This window comes from Alternaria hordeiaustralica, assembly GCF_023758085.1.
Source record: "Alternaria hordeiaustralica strain BMP 2776 chromosome Unknown scaffold_60, whole genome shotgun sequence".
NCBI classification, from domain to species: Eukaryota; Fungi; Ascomycota; class Dothideomycetes; order Pleosporales; family Pleosporaceae; genus Alternaria; species Alternaria hordeiaustralica.
The window spans coordinates 14,529-33,443 of NW_026056832.1; the positions used below are offsets into that span (position 1 = coordinate 14,529).

The window sequence follows — 18,915 nt, forward strand, 5'->3', positions numbered from 1 at the left end:
ATGCACAGTTAGAACTTAACAAAGCGATATAGGATTTCTACGAAAGTAAGTACACGGCTCCGCGAGTGGCGATTGGTATCGTGGCCGCTGCGTGCTTCCAGACCCAGACACTGCCTGCTCACTTAACGACGTCGACACCTTCATATAGCTCGTCCCCCATAGTGTTTCAACTCTCGTACTGTTAGCCCACTGTTCTCGAACATCGCGCAGTGCTATACTTCACAACGATCTATATTCGATCCGCGGTGATAGTATTTACGTACTTACGCTGTGAGAATATATAAGGGACATTGCATTACTCGAGCTATGACTTGGACGTGAAAGCATGTACATTAACAGCGATGTCGCAGAAGTTGCTTTCTGTCACTGTCTCTCCCAAAGGTGCAGCAGGAGAAAGAAGACAACCTTGCAGCTGCGAAACGATAGTTCAGGCAGAGTTAGGGATACAATCTGATTACTATTCAGTATGGTTACTTTCATGCGCGAAGAGGTATGCTTCGGTTCGGTGCTTCGTGTTAGCACTGTTGCGCCAATTGCTGCGCTTCACGACTTCGGCTTCGATAAGTAAAGCTATCTTATCGCCCTCGACCCAGCGTTACGGTGGTGTACTGGTAGAAAGCGACGGTCCTGAATACGGCGCTGTGTAAGAACTAGCAGCGCTCGCGAAGTCCGGCTAAAAAATAGCGTTTTGGGAGATACGATGACGTGAAGTCAATGGTTAGTCCATTCGAGATCACCAGAAGTCTTGAGTAGTCGGGGATTGCTCGCAATGCAGCGCCCTTCTCGTGCCATACTCCACGTCCCAAAAAGACATCGCAGTATCGCAAGTTCTCGAGCAAGCAGTCGCGCCCCGCTCTGAGGCCCCGTTGTCTGACATCGATGATGATGGCTGTCTGAGGCTAGCTGTGCAGCGCGCTCACGACCGACGACTGGCTTCTTGTTGAACGTCGCTGTTCTTATCGGGAGCGCGCTAATGATACATGCATAGTGCATGAAGACCCTGATGCAGGTGTCTAGCGATGATGATGTTCCCTCTTTCAGCCTCAAGGCTAAGGTCACCGGTATCGCGCTTTAGTGGTAGCTTTGGAAGAGAGAACGCTGCCAAGGGTGAGCCGATGGAACGATATGGCCGCCCATCTACGCTTCGTACACGGTATGTCTTTGTAGAATCATACGCACAGATCTTCGATTCGGTTGATGAGGAAATGGTGATGAACGAGATGAAGCGGAAGCCTGCGCAAACGCCATCTAAATTGGTCAGTCCAACGGACAACAAGACTTACTAGCTAATGCGGAGCTCTGACATTATGCGGACGCTTATTGTCGCCGTGTAAGTGGATGGACGTGAGATAAGTCTCCCCTCACGTCTTTCAAGCAATGGAATAGCTGCGAATTATACGTGCCTGAACAAGCTACACACGATAAATAGATAGCAATGCTTGTGGTAACGGCTGTACGCTTGCCATGGGGCTGAAGTTCTTCGTTGCTGTAATTACGCCCGGATACATGTCCCGGGTGAAGAGACCGACGCGATAAGTCCTTTGCGAGCTTCTTTGGCTGCAACATACGAATCGGGGTCGTGACTGATGCAAGTTAGAGGCTATATGGAGGGTGTAGATATCCACATTGTGTGCTCAGAGTACAAGAGCAAGTGTCACCTCGTTGTAGAAAGAAGTCGAGAAGGTTTCTGTCTGAACTCGTCTGTGGGGTCGGACAAGAGACCGACAGATCTCACATGTTAGTGCTGAGGCATTCGGGGTCTGCAATCTTCCGATATCTTAGTAGGGGACAGGATGCGTTGCGATGCGAAGCCTGATACTGCTTGGTGCGCAACGTTTCTTCCTGTTAGTGTATGCGCCAATATTTTGAGTGCCGCGCGATCGAGAACACAACAACCCAATCCTACGTGTGAGAGGAACATTCAGGTAGAGGGCTACAGTAGCTTCCTATATTGAGAATGCTTGCTGGGCGGTTAGAACATGGACGTTGAACGTGGTTCAGATTAAGGCGGGTGGGCGTATACGAAATGATCAACTAAGCTTCGGTAGTCCTCGGAAGTTTCATCGATGCTGATGATGTCAACGACTTGTCGTGACCTTTGACGTCGCAGTAGCACGTGCAATATGCTTGCTGGAGTTGTCCCATCATTTAGTAACGACGTTCGAAGGATTTTGTAGGAATGGGAAAAGTAGCATTCGACGGGAAGAAAGTTGGGTACTTGGACATGGTCTAGAATACCGTCCGGTTAGAATGAATCATGTTGCTGGATGTGTTCTTACGAAGCAATGACAAGATCGGTCATCTTCGAGCGTGCATTGCACTAGGTGGTTGGAATGGCCTATTAGCGGTAGAGGATGCGGCGATACGGCTGCAGCGCTTCGCCTAGTATTCCTTTCGTCGTCGATTGGGCTTGTACCTGCAGCCCCAGAGCCCCATCTCTCTCATCGAACCGCACGGTGTGGTGATAGCCGTCGTGCTTATGTCGTGTCTTCATAAGCCCCTTCGTCTCGCGCTTGCGGCTCGGTGGATGAACGGACATCACATCACCTTTCATCGGAGCTTGAGTATTGAACGGGAGGATTGGCAGTGTATTCTGGGTGGCATAGTCTACTTTCAGCTGCGGCTTTCGCAAAGTAAGCTCGAGTTCCTATCACTCAACACCCGATATGTAGATAGAAACATCCCAATCAATCTGGGAGTTTCCCGGTCTTGCGTATCGGTCGGGGCGCAATGCATTGACAGCACTGATCGCCCAGCACGTGGATTGATTAAGTAGATTGACCATGGCGCCAACGGCGGTAGAGCCTGAGAAGAGTAGTGTCTTGTACCTTGAGCGGCCAAGTTGACCCTGCCTCGAATGAGACACCAAGAAATGCAGAAGGTGGACTTGTATTCAGGAACAGAAACAGACATGCTGTGCTGGAACAGATGGCGGTCAGCAAGCCCTTGTGATGACGATACTTCTCTTTTGCGAGAGGACCTGATTGTATGGGTACATATGGATTTCAGAAGTTGTGAGTCGCTCGTTGCAATGGGTTGGCGGTCAGCAAAGTGGTGATGTTTCGTATGAGCACAAGGGGGATATTGTATAATACATGGGTTCAGGCATCGCCGGCTCGAAGTCATCGCGCATTCTTCAAATGATCTGACATCAGAGACCCTGGGTCCGAGTCAACCTTGGTTGCTGCTTCTTCAATCGAACATCCGTGGGTTTGCACATCAGAATTCACTAAAACTAAGCAAGATAAGATCAGGTGTCTTACCAGCTCCGTGACTTACTAGGAACTCGTCGCGTCATTGCTACGTTATCGCACGGATGTTCTTCCCACCTACCTCGTAACGCGGTAATGCACCACCGCTACTGCTCGGCTTCACTGAGGGTATTGATCCGACAAAGCAATAGGGAATAATGCGAGATGCCGTGCGTCTCACGCGGCACCGCGGCTGGCCCTTCACAATTTGACGAGATCGCTGTGCGACGGGTGTGTGCGACAAGCGCGAACGACGACTGCCGCTCTTCGAAAGGTTCATCGGTCAGACGTATAGTGGCTGTCTTGCTTCAGGTAGTTATCGAGGAATGACATGATACTTAACCTAGAATGGCGGCTCTAGCAGCCCGCGCAGGGTATGCAATAGCAGTTGGGCTTGAACAAGAGGAATGTGTTCGCGCTAGAGAGGGTAGTAGGGCTAAGGGACCTGGTTTAGACAGGGCTGCCTAATGTCCATTCATGTTAAATGGGCGGAAGGGGTGCGCCTTATAGACTCGTCGCGGTGCTGGCAGTCGCGTTGTAGCTGAAGGAACTATCGCATCTCCTGAATAAGCGGTGTATCGTCCAGCAAGGGCTCTATGAGTTAATTGTCATTCCAGGCCATTCATCCAATTCGCGGCGAACAGCGAACACGCTACTGATCATCCTCGTGGCCCCACGTAGGAAGCTCCGCGCCGACGTGACCCTCTTGTACGTTCTAAGTGTTCGGCTCGACAGGTTCGGGAGGCGCGGACTTCGTATCGATGGGTTGAGGAAGCAGACTGTTGGGTGGGGGTGGGCGGTTGTGGTAGAAAGTGCGAGAGGCGGCTACTGGGGAGGCATATGTGCTGTGACCGCGGGTGTATCGCGAGGACCGGCAGTTCCGCAGCAATGGCTGATGCCTCACTGATGCTGATCAGACCAACTTCTCCGCGTTCGCCGCATCGATTGTGGGTTTCCACCTTTTTTTGTATCCGCTCACCTTGCCTCCCTCACGCAGCATCAATGTCTGAATGTCTCGGGGTCATGCGCTTGTTCTGGAAGGAATGGACAAGGTGCGCGCTGGTGCAAGCGACCGCATGAGACGCCTGCGAGGTGTTGTTTCCTTGCGCCCATGGGTGGCATAGATAGCTCCCCGTCGTCGCATTGACGTGGCATTGTGAGCAATACGCGCGCGAGCCGTCGGGCGCCTGTGGTCCTTTACAGCCCCAGCGTATGCGATACCCCAGCGCGGCTTTGGGTGTCAATGGCGTTCGCTCGTCGACATCGAATGCGTGCGTGCGGTGGATGGTGAGGCGGTGACTTGCTTGGAAGTGCTGGCTGCGCTGGCGACCGGGGATAACTGCAACGCATCAGTCAGGCGCTTGAGCGAGCACCCAACGAACGTACATGTAGAGCCCGCGGCTCATGACAGTGCAGGCAGCATGGAGCCTGCTTCGAGATGACGAGCGAAACATGACATGGCGCGCATAGCTGTCGCGTTGGTTGAAGCTGCCAGGGAGTGTCGGCTGGGAGTTTCGGCGTTACTGAAGGCGATGCGCGGGCGCTGCAGGTGTCGGCTGGGCAACTGGTGGGGGCAGCTTTCCGCGTGCCCCCCTGGTCGGGAAGATATATGAAGCCGGGGGGGATGACGCAAGCGAAGAGTGACCTGGAGGTCTGGTAAGAATGGGAACGGAACTGTAGGAGTGTTGGAGTGGGCGCAAGTCGCTGCCCACACATACGCGGAATGAATGCTTGGGTGCCCGCGCTGAGTCATCACTGCTGTGGCTCGGCTGCACTAGCCACATGGCTGCCACATTCGGCGTCCTCCGCGCGTAACGAGCGCAATGCTCGCCAGTCTCAGGCATGCAGGAAATTTTCTTACACTTCGCACGGCAAGATCGCTGTCGAACTCACAAGTCGATACAGGAATGACAATTTCTATCTGCGATACTATCGATACTGTCTGCGGGTATGACGACAGGCCCGGGCTTTGAGGCTCTGCGGGAGATCGACGTACTAATCTCGAAAAAGCCTAAGTCCGTCGCAGCCTCGCCCGCGTCGCGACGAGCCGCCAGCATCGCTGAAGCTCAATTCGTACTTCCACACTATGAAGTCGCTTCTTGTTTGGACGCGTCACTATCCCACTATTTAACAGGTGATATCGCTGGCATCTCGCATTATCTCACGTCTTACTAGCGAGATCCCCGCTCCTTATCGTATCACGCTCGGCGTACGTTGGACTCAACGTGAGTATCCACGCGGATTCCAGCCTGTAAAGGTCTCAACATGTCAATCCGCACCCTGCACAAAGCCATATGAGCCACTTTACTGCATTATATAATGCTGTTCAGGGACGCAATGTCTTCCTCGAATCCAGCTCTAGTATTTGTACTGGAATCCTCGTTTTGTATGTAGCGAAGGGTGTTGAATTAGAAGAGGTGCTTCGAAGTTCAACTTACACTTGTGCGGTCTGCAAATTTATTATGAGCTAATTGGTGGAAGCATTTAGCGAAGCTTCGGAGCTGGACTATACCTAGGTATCATACAGCGAGCGCAGACGATCAATTCGTCTGACTGCGACGTGCAAAGAACGCGTTAAGTTCATAAAACTCTCTACCGCTCGCTATCGAATCATCTTCAATGCAAGATCATTCTTCTTCCTCACACCTACGCGGACTTAGCTTCCAAAAGCGACTGATGTGCTCTGAGCCAATTCAAGCATTCTTCAGGCAGTGAATCGATCAAAGTCAGATGAATTATGTCACGGTCTTTACTATTGTGCAATGATCGCAAGGTGCTCCGAAGAACATGCGCTCTATCCGCCAATCGTTTGTACTCAGTAAGCTCAGCATCATGGTAAGCCACGCGTCCATGGTAAGGTATGCGCAGCAAATGCCAGGTGTTATTCATAATACGTCCCACCAAGCGCGCCATGACATGTCAGTGATGATCAGTTGATGCCTTTCTCTTAGTACAAAGAGACGCCCGGTCCCTCTTACCAGTCTTTCGACCCCACATCCATGTGTCCCAGGTAATTGGCACTATCTGCTAGACAACAGACCGCTACTTCATCAGACGCTGTCTCACCACACGGGGCACGGATACATAGTCTTGTAACTTGCTCAAACCATTGTCTGGCATCTCCCACTGCATCAGGATTAAACGTCTCGACCTTCAGCTACCGCTTCATTTCTTCCGGACACGGCAACTACCACTTCTTCCGGCAAGGCAACATCAGTGAGATTTGGGCAGCCATCTCTTGGCGTCGGAGTACTCTCGAATCGGTAGCCACGTAAGAGTGGCTCAGCGGGGTATTCCAGGCGTGTCTCCCCACAATAAAAGCAATCAGCACGACGAGCTGGCATGTTCACGCAAGCACCTCACGGACGGAAGATGCCATTCGCGCCACTCAAACAGCAGATCCCACGCATGTCGCGTTTGGAAGCACAAGGATCAATTTACTTCCATGAGACAGCTCTCCCGATCGCGCCGTGGACGGGGACTCGGCTTCCAACATTCAAGAACACGGTCTGGAAAAGTTTCGGGCACAATTGCAGGCAGTCAAGACTCCAATCAAGACCATGCTATTTCGGGACTCGACGGAACACAACGCTCTGGTGGTTCTGAGGCAAATTGCCGACGCGATGGCTATGCAGAATATGAGGGAGGGTACGCAAACCGTGTGCTTATCCGTACAGGGCTCTCAGATTCACAGTTGCGAATTGCATAAGAGGGTGAAGCTACTAGGTTGCAACCACAATATTTGTGTCATCGTCATTGCGACAGACCTGGAAGACGTGGCTCCATTCTCAAGCGCCATGTACCACCACCTTACTCGAGAGTCGAATGAAGCGATGACCCAGAGGAGCTTCGAGAGACTGCTTGGTGTTGCGGGCGCTACACTTCTCCTTCCAAGCCGCCACGATGCTTGCTTGTCCCCCTATCTCCTTAGTCGCTGCACCGTCATTGATGATCGCGAAGCTGTTTGAGACTGCCGCTCTTATTGGAGCTGCGATTAGAAGACAACAAGAACGTGGATGGACATTTTGCGTACGGATATCGGGGTATTAGCGTCGGGAGGCGGCTTGGGAAAGCTGACGTCTTGCGAAAAGGTGAGAATTCCTTATCTTTTGACAGCTTTGCGTAGTCGCTAACATATGATAGCGGAGATCTAGCTTTTCAAAAATAAGATCTGCGTTGCGTAGAATGCAGGAGAAAGGGGTGCATTCTACGATCTATTACTGGCGTTCTTCCGGCCTATTGTCACTGTCCAAAGGCAGAGAATTTTCCCGTGACAGTAATCCAAGACGAGATCAGGCTGACGGAAAACAAATTGAAACCAGCGGTCAAGCGGGACGAAGTATTTGGGATAGGTAGAATGCGAGCCTTCCGATTCACAGGATGTAACTACGTGATTATCCTACTCTACCTCGCGCTCGCGTAAAAAAGACTATTGTCTGCATCTCGCCTGACAGTATTGCCAGTAGGCCAAGTGGTACTTTAGTCTGTGTTTTCATCGCGGCATCAACTCTCCAATGACATCGCTAGATTGTGGGGGTAGTGCGCGGTGAGCTCGTCCACTCATCGAGAAATACCTTGAGCGGCAGGGCATACTAATGCGATCTGAGGTATAGCCTAGCTCGTCATTCGTACGACGCGAAGTTTTCGGCATAATGTCGTGTGACTTTGCTTTACTTTCAAGGCTGATGTTACACTCTTCAACACAAGTCTTTTCTCTATACCTGTCTCGCGGTTGATCGGGCTCCCTTGAAAGGCGGGAACACGGGTAGGCGATGGATGTAGTGAGTACAAGCGCACAACGCACAACTGTGTCGGAGGACACCCGGCTACTTGGATCTTTATAGCCATCTTTTGCAAGGTTAGTGTCGCCTGCCCCCAAAGAGATTGGCGTGATCAGACACCTAGTCACTCTTTTTTGAAGCTCAGTGGAGACGTATTACCAGCGTCGTGGCTGGACCACGGAACCTTTCTATCGAACGCTGGCCCGCGTGGAGGCAACACGTCTATTCACTCGTTGTCTGGCGGACCTCTTCACCGCCGTTATGGCCTGTTGGTACTCGCGTTTACATCACCACTGCACTAGGACAAATTCAGCAATAGCAAGGAAAGCATTCGATCGTCCCTGAATCAGTGTCACGGCTACCTGACAACGACTGGATGCCAATCATCTCCGAGACTTACGATCTCACGCCCCGCACACGCACGCGGAGAAGCCAAAATCTGATACGAGCTGTATCATCCTGTGTCCGCTTTCTGACCCCTCTGACTCTCAGCATAGCGTTCGGTAATCAGCCTGATGTATTGGTATGGTGAGAGGCCACACCGCTACAGCGCGTAGACAAGCGACATTTGACCGCAATGCCTTGATCCAAACAAGCTACTACAAAAGACGTCTACCCAACTCAACTCAACGACGCGTGGTGAACAACCGAGCCATTAGACGTAACAACAGGGCTATCGTCAGCATGGGCACTGACACTTCTATCTTCTTCACCGAAGATACTCTCCCTAATGCGCAATGGGCCGAGGACACAATCGAGGACCAAGCAAAAATGCTCGAGGTGAACGACGTGGTAAACCGGGTCTTGTCCACACCTTTTCCGCCCCTGCCTTTGCTAGTTTTGGAAACAAGTACCGATCGCGCCATCATCTGGCCAAGGCTGCAGTTGATGCTATCGCCAAAGTGAATGCGAAGAAAGGCCGGCCCACGGTAGTCTTCTCTGTCAACGGGCCCGCAGTCCACAGTCAAGTGTTTTTCCGACGCATGCGTCTGCTGAGCCAGAACGACAACTTCCGGGTCGTTCTCATGGCTAGTGGAGCGCAGAATGTCGCACCGTACGGTCGTGGAATGCACGCTAGCCTTATGGCGCAGGTAATTGATTTGCAATCCTCGAAGATGAACACAGCTGACCAGCAAGAGCACGACGCTTCTATAGTGCAGAAAAACTTGGAGCAGTTGACTCACTTGAGAAATACTGTACTCTTATTCACAGGCGACATCACTGTACAGCTTTCACATTACATTCTCTGCAAGTGCACCATTGCCCTGGGTCTGGCATGTCCCTCCTTTTGGCGCGAACCGCCGAGGTCGAGGCCGACGACGGACGACCAAGCATCCGAGACGCAGATTTTGCTGCATCGTAGCCCGACCGGTGAGACGTATGGGAATGTTCGGGCCATGGGCTAGGCACCAGACCTTGATCAGGATAATGGTGAGAAGCCATGGAAGGAAGGCTGGTAGCGGAATGGCCGACGGCATAACCAAACGACGCCATCGACATACCTCTCATTGCTAAGGATATGACCCGAGGGAGTGCGGCGAATGGACAGGAGGACTGTCATTGGGACGAGTTTCATTGACGTAGCATGGGCAGCCAACGGCATTTGGCTTCCACGTCGGGACCATTGGCGACGTGTGCATGAGTGCAATCTAGTGAGTGTCTTCAAATCCCGCGATGCAAATGCTGATAGATAGCAGTGGCCCCAACAAAATCATCTTTGCGTTGCTTGTACCTTGCTGTGGGGAATTTGCGAACGACCGGTCTGTAAAGACCCCGTATAGTCAATCGAGGGTCTGGAAATGAGATTGGCTTCGACGGGAGGCCCACCACATATAACATCTTAATCTCAAGGCCAGAGACGGCACGTCCGCATGATATCTTGACCCATCAGCTTTCTTCCATTTGAGCCGTGCAAATGGTATCGAATTTTTGGAGACTTCTATAGCATCATAGTATCTAAACCTTTTCCTAGCTCTAATTTTTAGAGTCGCCTTCTTCTTTCATAATATCACATAACATTCGCTTTGTGCAGCAGGCCAAATGTGCGCGCACCGCTTACACAAAACGCCGATGTTTACAGCTAAAAAAGAAGTCAAGGGCTTCTATAGAAGATACCTGGGTATAATCTTGACCAGATTCTGGAAGCGATTAGCCTTGTTTCCAGCTACGTAGAGGAGCTTGTGCTTACACAGCACCGCTATAAAACCCTTTGCGCTCGATTACTTCCACCTTGGATTACATGGTAACCGAGAAGTGCAATTGAAGAGGTAGAGTGAAGAGGTTTTCCCCACCGGGAGTTTTCAGGGTGCGGGAAGAGGTGCTGTCATGATGACGCGCGCCTATCATGGTCGCAAGATGTTTGATGCTGGCTATCAAGGACCTGCACCTTGATGCGCCGCGAGTGGACAAAGGGGACCATGAGCCGCCGCATTGGGGTGGAAGGGAGTCTTGATACCTCCTCCGGCTCTGGAGTGACTACAGAAAGGTTCAGAATATGCATATCTTGAACGCTGCAAGCGGTTAACTTGGGTCGGTGAAAACGTGAATGTGGAAAGTTTCGCGTGTTCGCAGCATATCATGTAGTGGTAGCGCGGCAGCGCTTCGCGGTCAAAGATGCAGTATTGCTGGTAGTGTGAGTGATGGTGAAGACATCACTTGAACAAGCTGTCACCGTCCAGCTCAGCATAGTCGCTGCTGGATGATGAGACACACTATTAGAAACAATTAGGGCTGGCTTGCGTAACGGCTGTAGGCATCAATAAAAGTCACACTGTTCGAGTTGTGATAGCCTACATTGATTATCAAGCAGGCAGACTTACCAGTGACGCCAGAAAAGCCTTCCTTTTTCGCGCGAAGCGATAAATCTGCCCACGCGAAGATCCATACATCATGCTCGTGCTACACCACCACGCCCCGAAGGGACTAATTCAACATCAGCATCCCTGTACTGGTCAGGCAGGCGTCTCTTCGTCACGGGGTCTCAGCAAGGAAGACACCAAGAAAAGGGAGCGGTGAAGGCGACGCTCGAGACACCAAAGCGAATGTCTGGTCTGGCTGAGTGTTTCACGGCCATGAGGCGACAAGCGACAAAATCCGGGAGGAAGAAACAGCCCGCAGATATGCAGATGTGTCGGGACAACAAAGAATACACCCAAAGACAATAGACCATTAGTACCTGTGCAGTCTGTAACTCACCCGAAAACGATGCTGTTGCTGCTCCATGTATGCATCGCTGCTCAGCAATCGCATCTCCGTCCGACATAGCGACCGTGCCGCAGGTATTGCCGTATGAAGCCATGCTGTCCAAGAGTGTCAACTACACTCGTCCTTGTTAGCTTCCATGGCGTGGCCTTTGCTCACGAGACGAAGCGCGGGACACTTCTCGTACCTCAGCGTCTCAGGTTCTCCGACAAGATCTGTGCTCCTGGATCATCACGACAGTGCAAGACATTCTGGACTCGAGAAGCTCTTTGTGTAAAAGCCTAGCTCACTGACAGTTCGGATAACGGTGCGGGCGGTGTAAGACAGGTCTGAGACTTCAGGATATGTCGTTTGTTTTGCTGATGCAAGGGTGCGAAAGTTTGACGGTAGAAGCAAATCGCAGTTCCACGAAGGAGAAAATTTTAGCATGCGTTATGATAGACGAGCTGACGAAGAAAGCTCACCCCAAAAAGAAGTGCAAGGTACAGGCAAAGACCAGTGCTTTTCGTCTTCTCTGGTGGTGAATCGGCGACAGTAAAACGTGCAGAGATTCCTGTGACCGTTTGAATCTGAGTTTTGCCGCACTCGATACTTGTGGGACTCTTGAACACGTCGCTGATTTACGAGACATCGTGCGCGTGTTGCCCTGTCACGCTTCTCTGAACTCTTATACTATCACTTTGCCAATTTTTGTACGATTCTCTTACTGCCTGCTCCTTCTTCTTCGTCGCACATTAGTGTTACAATTACATCTTCGTAATCTTCAACTGTGGATGAAGTAAGTTTAACGCACCTGTCCAGCCAAGAGGTGTCGCTTTTCCTATAGTAGCCTCTATTGCACCGCAATTCAGTTCTCGATACAGCAGATCAACCGATAACTGTAAAGTTATGATATTGCCTCGCTCTTGTCTCCACACTCTACAACATTCATCGTCGATCTGCATTACACTGGTCCAGCTATTCTGAAGCTAACTTCACCCTTCGATCGGAGCACCCATCAAGACCACACTGTGGTCAACATGCATATCTACAATTTCTCTCTTCTTGTGTTCTGAAGCGACTATTTACCGGCGATTTGAACTGCGGACTTAAGCTGGTCTGTTCGCACTCAAGGCTAGATGCAAAAGAGTCAGCTTTATGCTGGCACAGCAGATGATTGTATCTTGAGGCTGAGTGCGTCAAAACATGCATTCAATCGCCTCCCTGAGGCACCTTCAAAGGCTGCATTCAACCGAAATGTTGCTGCTGCAGTCGATGCATCACGATCGCAGATCTGAAGGTTTACGGGTGCAAGCTCTTGTGTTGACGATACTTCTCTTTTTTTCGAGGGACAAGACGTCTTACTGACTTGTAATCTTACGCTATTGTGACAGGCACGATCATTCTTGAACATCTTGATGTATCTCAGGTATTTCCCAGTCGAAGCAAGCTTATACGGCTCTCAACCGCGTTAAAAGAACGCAAACAGTTGGACTTGGAGCAGCAGGAAACTATCACCATCACGTTCGCAAAACTACTGCTCAACTCGAACAAGAGATATTAAAATTAATAGAGCCCACCGGTGCTGCAGCATTATGAGACCGCAGTTTATTGATGGCGATCTTCTTAACTAACTTTACATTGGTGAAATGAGATAACTCGATGCTCTCTGTGTAATCTCGAAGGCGATGGCTGTGATCTTGGAGAAGCGTACTATTTAGAGATCCAATCTAAGCGCTTGTTATGGAACCGGGATATGTATGTCATGATCTTGATTTCGCTGTCTAGATACTGCGGCAAGATCTAACTAGCGTGAACGCGATGGAGATGACGCACTATGTTCTGGACGAGGTTGGAAGTGTTGTTGCGACGCAGCAGATACATGTGCGTATCCAATTATTCTTTAAGAAGAATGTTTGAGGAGCACACGACCATTGTCAACCCTGCGGAGACCCGAGAACGGTGCCGAGGTGTCAGCTGTAATGCCATGCCGTCTTGCATCTTAGCCCATGATTATGTGCGTCCTCTTCCCACTGTCGTTCGCGCTTGAACCAATGGCACACACAGTGGAGAAGGGATGTGCCTTGGAGTCAGACCGATGCTAAGTCTCGGAAGCGCTGGAAGGACGCGAGTCTCATTCCCGTCGCATCATCAGGTCGAGCCGAAGATTCAGATCACATCCATGACGACGCTTCGCAACCAAGGAGCTGGTGGGTGGACATATAACTCATGACCGTGTTGCGACAGGAACGCTTCCAAGCATAGCTTCAAGCTGGCTCTGTGGCTCTTCGTCCAGTAGATGCAGAACGCATACCCGATAAGGGTCACACATAGAATTCACCTGTCGTTACTGCGCGTCCAAATGTTGTGACTTTGCCCACCATACCGCGCCAGCCGTCATCGAGCGAAAAGTAGCCCATTCTTCTTCGCGCGAGCGTGCTGTCATGTGCGCCTACGTGCTGGGAACTGCACTTGGAATCAGAGCTGCCTCTCGCGCACTACGAGCGGCGCGTGGCCGCACATTATTGACGTGCATCGTATTGGTACGATAGATATCGCGTCGTGTTACCAAGTGATGTTAAAGGGCGCTGAGCGTGTAAAAAGCATCATTGCCCTTGACGTTGGTAGGGAAGGCGAGACCTGCATCAAGAAACGGCGGGGCGGGGCGGTGCTATCGCGCTAGTCAAAGATGCTTAGCGCTGGCACGGGGAAATGAAACTCCGATCCCGAAACCTGCAGCGCTCGCCACCGACACGCCTAGAGCGCGACCTCGACTCCGACCACCATCACCGCCATCGTCCGTAACCATCTCGACTTCACCTGCTATCCGCCGTCAACTGCAGCCACCGTCTCTCGTCAGCTCCTGGCCCCCGGTCCTCTTCGCCTGCCTGTCGCCTTGCCTCAGTCCGCCATCCCCCGGGACCTTTGACGTGCGCGCGGCGTTGTCGGCCTACAGCCCACGCGTCGGCGACTCACGCGTCAAAGGGGCGGTTCTCAAGCAGTCACAGGTTGTGCGGACACGACGGGGACAGCAGTTCACGAGCCGACATCGCGCTTCCATTCCACCCAGCACCATTCGCCGAGCTGGACACAACGAGTCAGGGCTGCTCTCCGCGCACAACGCGTCAAAAGCCCGGGCGGGTGGGTTTCCCTTGCGCTTGCTCCATCGCAAGGGGGATATCACTTGTGAGTGATACTTCTGCACCATGGCCCGCTGGCTTGTCTCCAAGAAGGGTGTGCCCGTGTTGGCAAGCGTGAGATCGGACCCTGCTGCACAGTCACCATGTGTCTTGGTCGTGAAGTACAACGAGGAGCCATTGCAGCTTAGCTTCCATTTACAATACACGACTTTCATTCATGGCTTCGATGTTGAGCAAACGTTTACTTTGATCTATGATGCTGACAACCTGATGCGCGACGCAACTACGCTCAGCGATGCTACCAAGTCCCTTTCCCACGACCAGTTGACTTCCATCGCACGCGCCGGAAATCCCCAAATAAGAGCATTGGCTTTAACGCTCGCGAAGCCATGCAAGATCAGGTGCCCTTCTTCAACCGCTACCTTCACATCGAAGAGCGGATACGAGGCCCCCTTCCACCGCCTGGCCGCCCTCGCGAAAGCTACAGCGATCGATATCTCCTTCGACTACAATTGGGTGCACGCCAACAACCGTCTTCCTCTGGAACGCCTGTTCAAAGAAATGGGAGCGTTCTCGGGGGTCTCTGAGAGTGCCGATGCATGTAGATACGCGGACTGGGCAATCTTCTATACCGTAGAAGAAGACCACCAACCACCACCTTCGTACACGAACGCGGTAGAAGCAGGTGCATCACAAAAGCGACCCAGGCGTGGTAGGTTACCTCGTACCACAATCACATCCTCGACAATTACTCATACGCAAGATAGTTACACCACCCTCGCAGCCCGCATCGCCTCCTCATAAACGTCCGCACTACGATCGAGGGTCGCCCACAGAAGTCGCGACATCCTCACCTTGTCCACCGGGCACATCCCATCATTCGCCATTCGAGAAGGAGGAAGGAGAACTTACGAGTGCACACCCATCTCCACACGCCAGTGCCCAGCTCGCCTTCCAAGACGTCGTCAACAAGGCCGTCGCGGCTCAGCTTCCAGCCATTGTCGAAAGCATGTTGCCCAACATTCTCAGGAGCATATTGCCGGATGTCCTCCAAAGATCCCTTGCTCCCAGACGATCACCGTCTTCGTCGCCTCCCCCTAGAGCCAGCTGTACGCCCCAACCCTCGCCTTCCCTTGGCACACTCATAGCCGACCGCCTGGAAGTTCTAGCCAAGGATCACTTGACTTCGATCTTCGCCGATGCCAATGACCAAGCGTACAGCCTCCGTGTTCAAGCTGAGGGAGAGTTTGAGGACGTGGTTGCCGACCACAAGCTCGATGTCGATACAATCAAGGAAGACTGCATACGAGAGCTTGGTGAAGTGGTTGACGACAAGCTGTGCAAGTTCAAGGAGCAGACTGAGGAGATTGTCGAAACTGCCGTGGAAGAAGTGGGGACCAAAAGCGGTGAAGTTCGCGACGACTTCTGCGACGGGCTTGAAGAGTTCGTGAAGATAGCTTCTGCTTCACTCAAGAAGTTGAGAGAAGTGAAAAGCCACCGCAATCGTATATCGACGAGTCAAGACTAAACATAACGAAGTATATCATTACACGATGGATCGCCATCTGTTGCTTGTGATGTCAGTGCTATGCAGCCCCCGACATTGTTTCCTGTCTCATCATACAACACAAGCCTGGCAAGGTTGCATAGTCGTAGGTGACTGGGGCTTTTTGACTCCTGTGCAGCCCCGTGCTCTCCAAATCAAAAGCATCTTCGTCAGCTTTCTTCGGACTCAGACTTCACCCTTTTACCCTGCTACTTGATAGGTTCGCAGGGACCAATTCCCGAACGCTGGAATGGTAGATTGCTTTGCGCACCAATATTCTCAAAGACTTCACTGGTTTCACATCATGGCAGTGATTAGCGGACTCTTGAAATGATGTTGACGCCTTCATAGCATGGCAGTCATGCGATCGGGAATGATGAGATAGAGTGCGCGTTCAACTCGGACTGCTGTCTAGTCCTAGCTCGAGCTGGTCATCAACGTTAGGCTTTAGCACACGGTATGATTGCGATAGCGTGAATACTCGTGCGATCAGGGCACATCCGTCAGCATCGCCATTTCATGCCGCCAGAAACGGAAAGCAGAATGAGTGTTGGAACAACTGTTCAGACCGAAGGAGCAGCGCGACGTTGGCTCTGTCGCAGGCGCGACGTATCTGGTTAGCCCTCCGCATCGGCTGGAGCAAGAGACCACAACGAACCTCATCAGATCGTTCCAGCTTGCGCGGCCGACCTAGACGACTTGTGTCCCATCGTTCAGTCTGCCTCATTGCACGCTGCACACGAAAGCCGATCGAGCCCCAAAGCCCGCTCTAGAAACTGTCAGCTGCCGGAGTCAACGCGGGAGGTCTTCACCCAACAACCACACATAATCACGCCCGCAGCTGTTACGATATAGCTGGAAAGAGGAAATGAGCTCTGGGAAAGCGACATCGCGGAAGAATCAAATGCCTCATCTACCAATAGATCCGAATAGTGATCGAATGAACGGCTGAAGTAACGCTTGTCTCACCCATCCCGGCATGCGCGATGACCCGAATACGATATCTCAGCCGCCAAGATCATGTGCTTCCTATATCCGCGGAGCTCGGTGAGTCTTCGTATCCAGATGTAGCTCTCGATCATGATATCGCGCTCCGAAACCTCGCTCTAGCTCAGGCAACCACTTTAGACCTTCATCAGATTAGGTTGAGAACCACGTCTTAGACGCCCTGACTGTGGCGAAGGTCGCAATTGGCTCCCAGTGGTGAAATGGAGAGAGCGCTTAGTGTCAGGTCTTGTTTAGGTAGTGTTGCTTTCCGGCATAAATACAGTGTCGCCTTTTAGCATAGACACTCATTACAGTTTGCGGCGTGCATTCCTTCCACCACTATCTCTTGACGTGCTTCCAGTGGCCGCATATGCTGCTCTAAATATCCGGGACTACACATCGCTCGGCCAATACGTTGACTTAACGCCATCGGAGAATTTGAAAGCAGAAGGTGCATCGTTCTTCGCGCAAGTGGGTATACAACTACAGCTTACACTAAAGCTCTCGTCTCGAATCGCGCATCTATCCTTTCTCTCTTCTCTACCTATACGTCTCGTGCGTCGTTGGATAACGAGAATGTTTCATGGTGAACACCGACAACCCGTCGCTATTGCTGCGCTTGGCTCTCTGTTTCCTAAAGGCACTATAGAGGTGCTGGTGAAGCACGCTAGTCTACCTACACCGACTCTGCGCGCCGGCGCGCGTTACCTCCTTCTCGTCATCAATTCTGAAGTCTGCCTTCGCGCAATAATTCAAGGCGTTTGTTTACATGTTGCGCAGCTCGTCGCACAAGTTAGTCCCCATGATCCCGACATTACAATACTCTCTTCACTAGATTTGCTGCAGTTCCTACCCGACGGACGTTGCTGTAGATGTCTGATATTCAAATGCGCATGATGCGCCGCTAGCTATAGAACCTGCTTCGTGATCCATTGGTCCACGTATTCAGCCGAATGAACTACATTACAATCAACAGCGACTACACACTGAAATGCACCCGGTGTTGTGAACGTGGAGATCAGAAAGGTGAGCATGCTGTAAGTGCGAAAGGCTGGACCTTCTACTTGAGGTTGTGGATTCGGTATCTGGTCGAACAAGGCTATTGCGACATCACGACATCTTCCCTTTCGAGCAAGCAGACTCAGAGAGTATCATAGCTTAGAGAAAGGATAATAATACAAGACTATTCATTTATATAAGCGTTCCTTCTTTAATTTGTCGTGACATCTCTAAGAGCTGTAAAGGCCGAAGCTCTTGGGCCCAACGTAAGTCTCCGCGCCATCCTTCTTCTCGATCTGATTAGCGGGGATAGTGTGGTTGCCAGTCGTGTAAGAAATGGGCGTAATTTGCTGAGTGACGGAGAAGTTGAGGCTGCCGTCCTCGTTCCTGATGACGGCAAAAGTGCGCGAAGAGTTGCATTTGCCGTCAGTGACGCCGGGAAGGGCGCCATCGTCGCTGTCGGCCGCGGTGTTGCACTGGGTAGGGATTGTCTCGCCGTTGGCATGTTGAACGACAGCGAAGTCGTAGCTACGCATTTGTTAGTTGGGTAATTACGGGGAAGAGGGGAGAGGACGTACTAGCATGAGCCACCGTCTGTAGAACAGTATGCAATGAAATCGGTGACGTCGTATCGGGGTGTCACATCAGTTGGGGCACCGGCTACGGCGACAGCAAAGACGGATGCGATAGCAGAGAGCTTCATGGTGACGGTTGGCAGGAGAGAGATTCGTGAACGAACGTGAGGTGGAAGAGTCCGGATGTTGTTGAACGTCGATGGATCAGAAGGGGTGACTTGTCGCAACGAATACATCGCAGGCACCTCGAGCTCTTTACATTACCGGCTACGCCACGCTTGTCGACCGCTACATGGCGCGACTAGCTGCCTTGGTGACCCGATTGCGAGCATGTGACGTCGTTCCTGGGGATTGAAATGACGATCGCTGTATTAATAGCATTTGTCGAGCTTGATGGGGAAGCTTCGTCTGACGTCTTACCACCGGGGTATTGCCGAATACGAAATGACCCGAGAA

The 18,915-nt window shown here is 51.7% G+C and overlaps 3 protein-coding genes across 3 annotated transcripts; 2 read left to right on the forward strand and 1 right to left on the reverse strand.

The window, feature by feature from the left end:
- Positions 1–14,418: 14,418 nt before the first annotated feature.
- J4E84_011112 (uncharacterized protein) lies at positions 14,419–15,156 on the forward strand (the record flags this gene model as incomplete). Its single annotated transcript, XM_049393666.1, has 1 exon — positions 14,419–15,156. The coding sequence occupies one exon, from the start codon at positions 14,419–14,421 to the stop codon at positions 15,154–15,156; it is 738 nt and encodes a 245-aa protein (XP_049238617.1).
- A 205-nt stretch (positions 15,157–15,361) lies between these two features.
- J4E84_011113 (uncharacterized protein) lies at positions 15,362–16,002 on the forward strand (the record flags this gene model as incomplete). Its single annotated transcript, XM_049393667.1, has 2 exons — positions 15,362–15,838; positions 15,937–16,002. The coding sequence occupies 2 exons, from the start codon at positions 15,362–15,364 to the stop codon at positions 16,000–16,002; spliced, it is 543 nt and encodes a 180-aa protein (XP_049238618.1).
- A 2,112-nt stretch (positions 16,003–18,114) lies between these two features.
- Positions 18,115–18,412, reverse strand: J4E84_011114 (uncharacterized protein; the record flags this gene model as incomplete). The annotated part of the gene is made up of 1 exon (XM_049393668.1): positions 18,115–18,412. A coding segment is annotated over one exon (298 nt), but the record flags the coding sequence as incomplete, so codon positions are not given.
- Between the last annotated feature and the right edge of the window lie 503 nt (positions 18,413–18,915).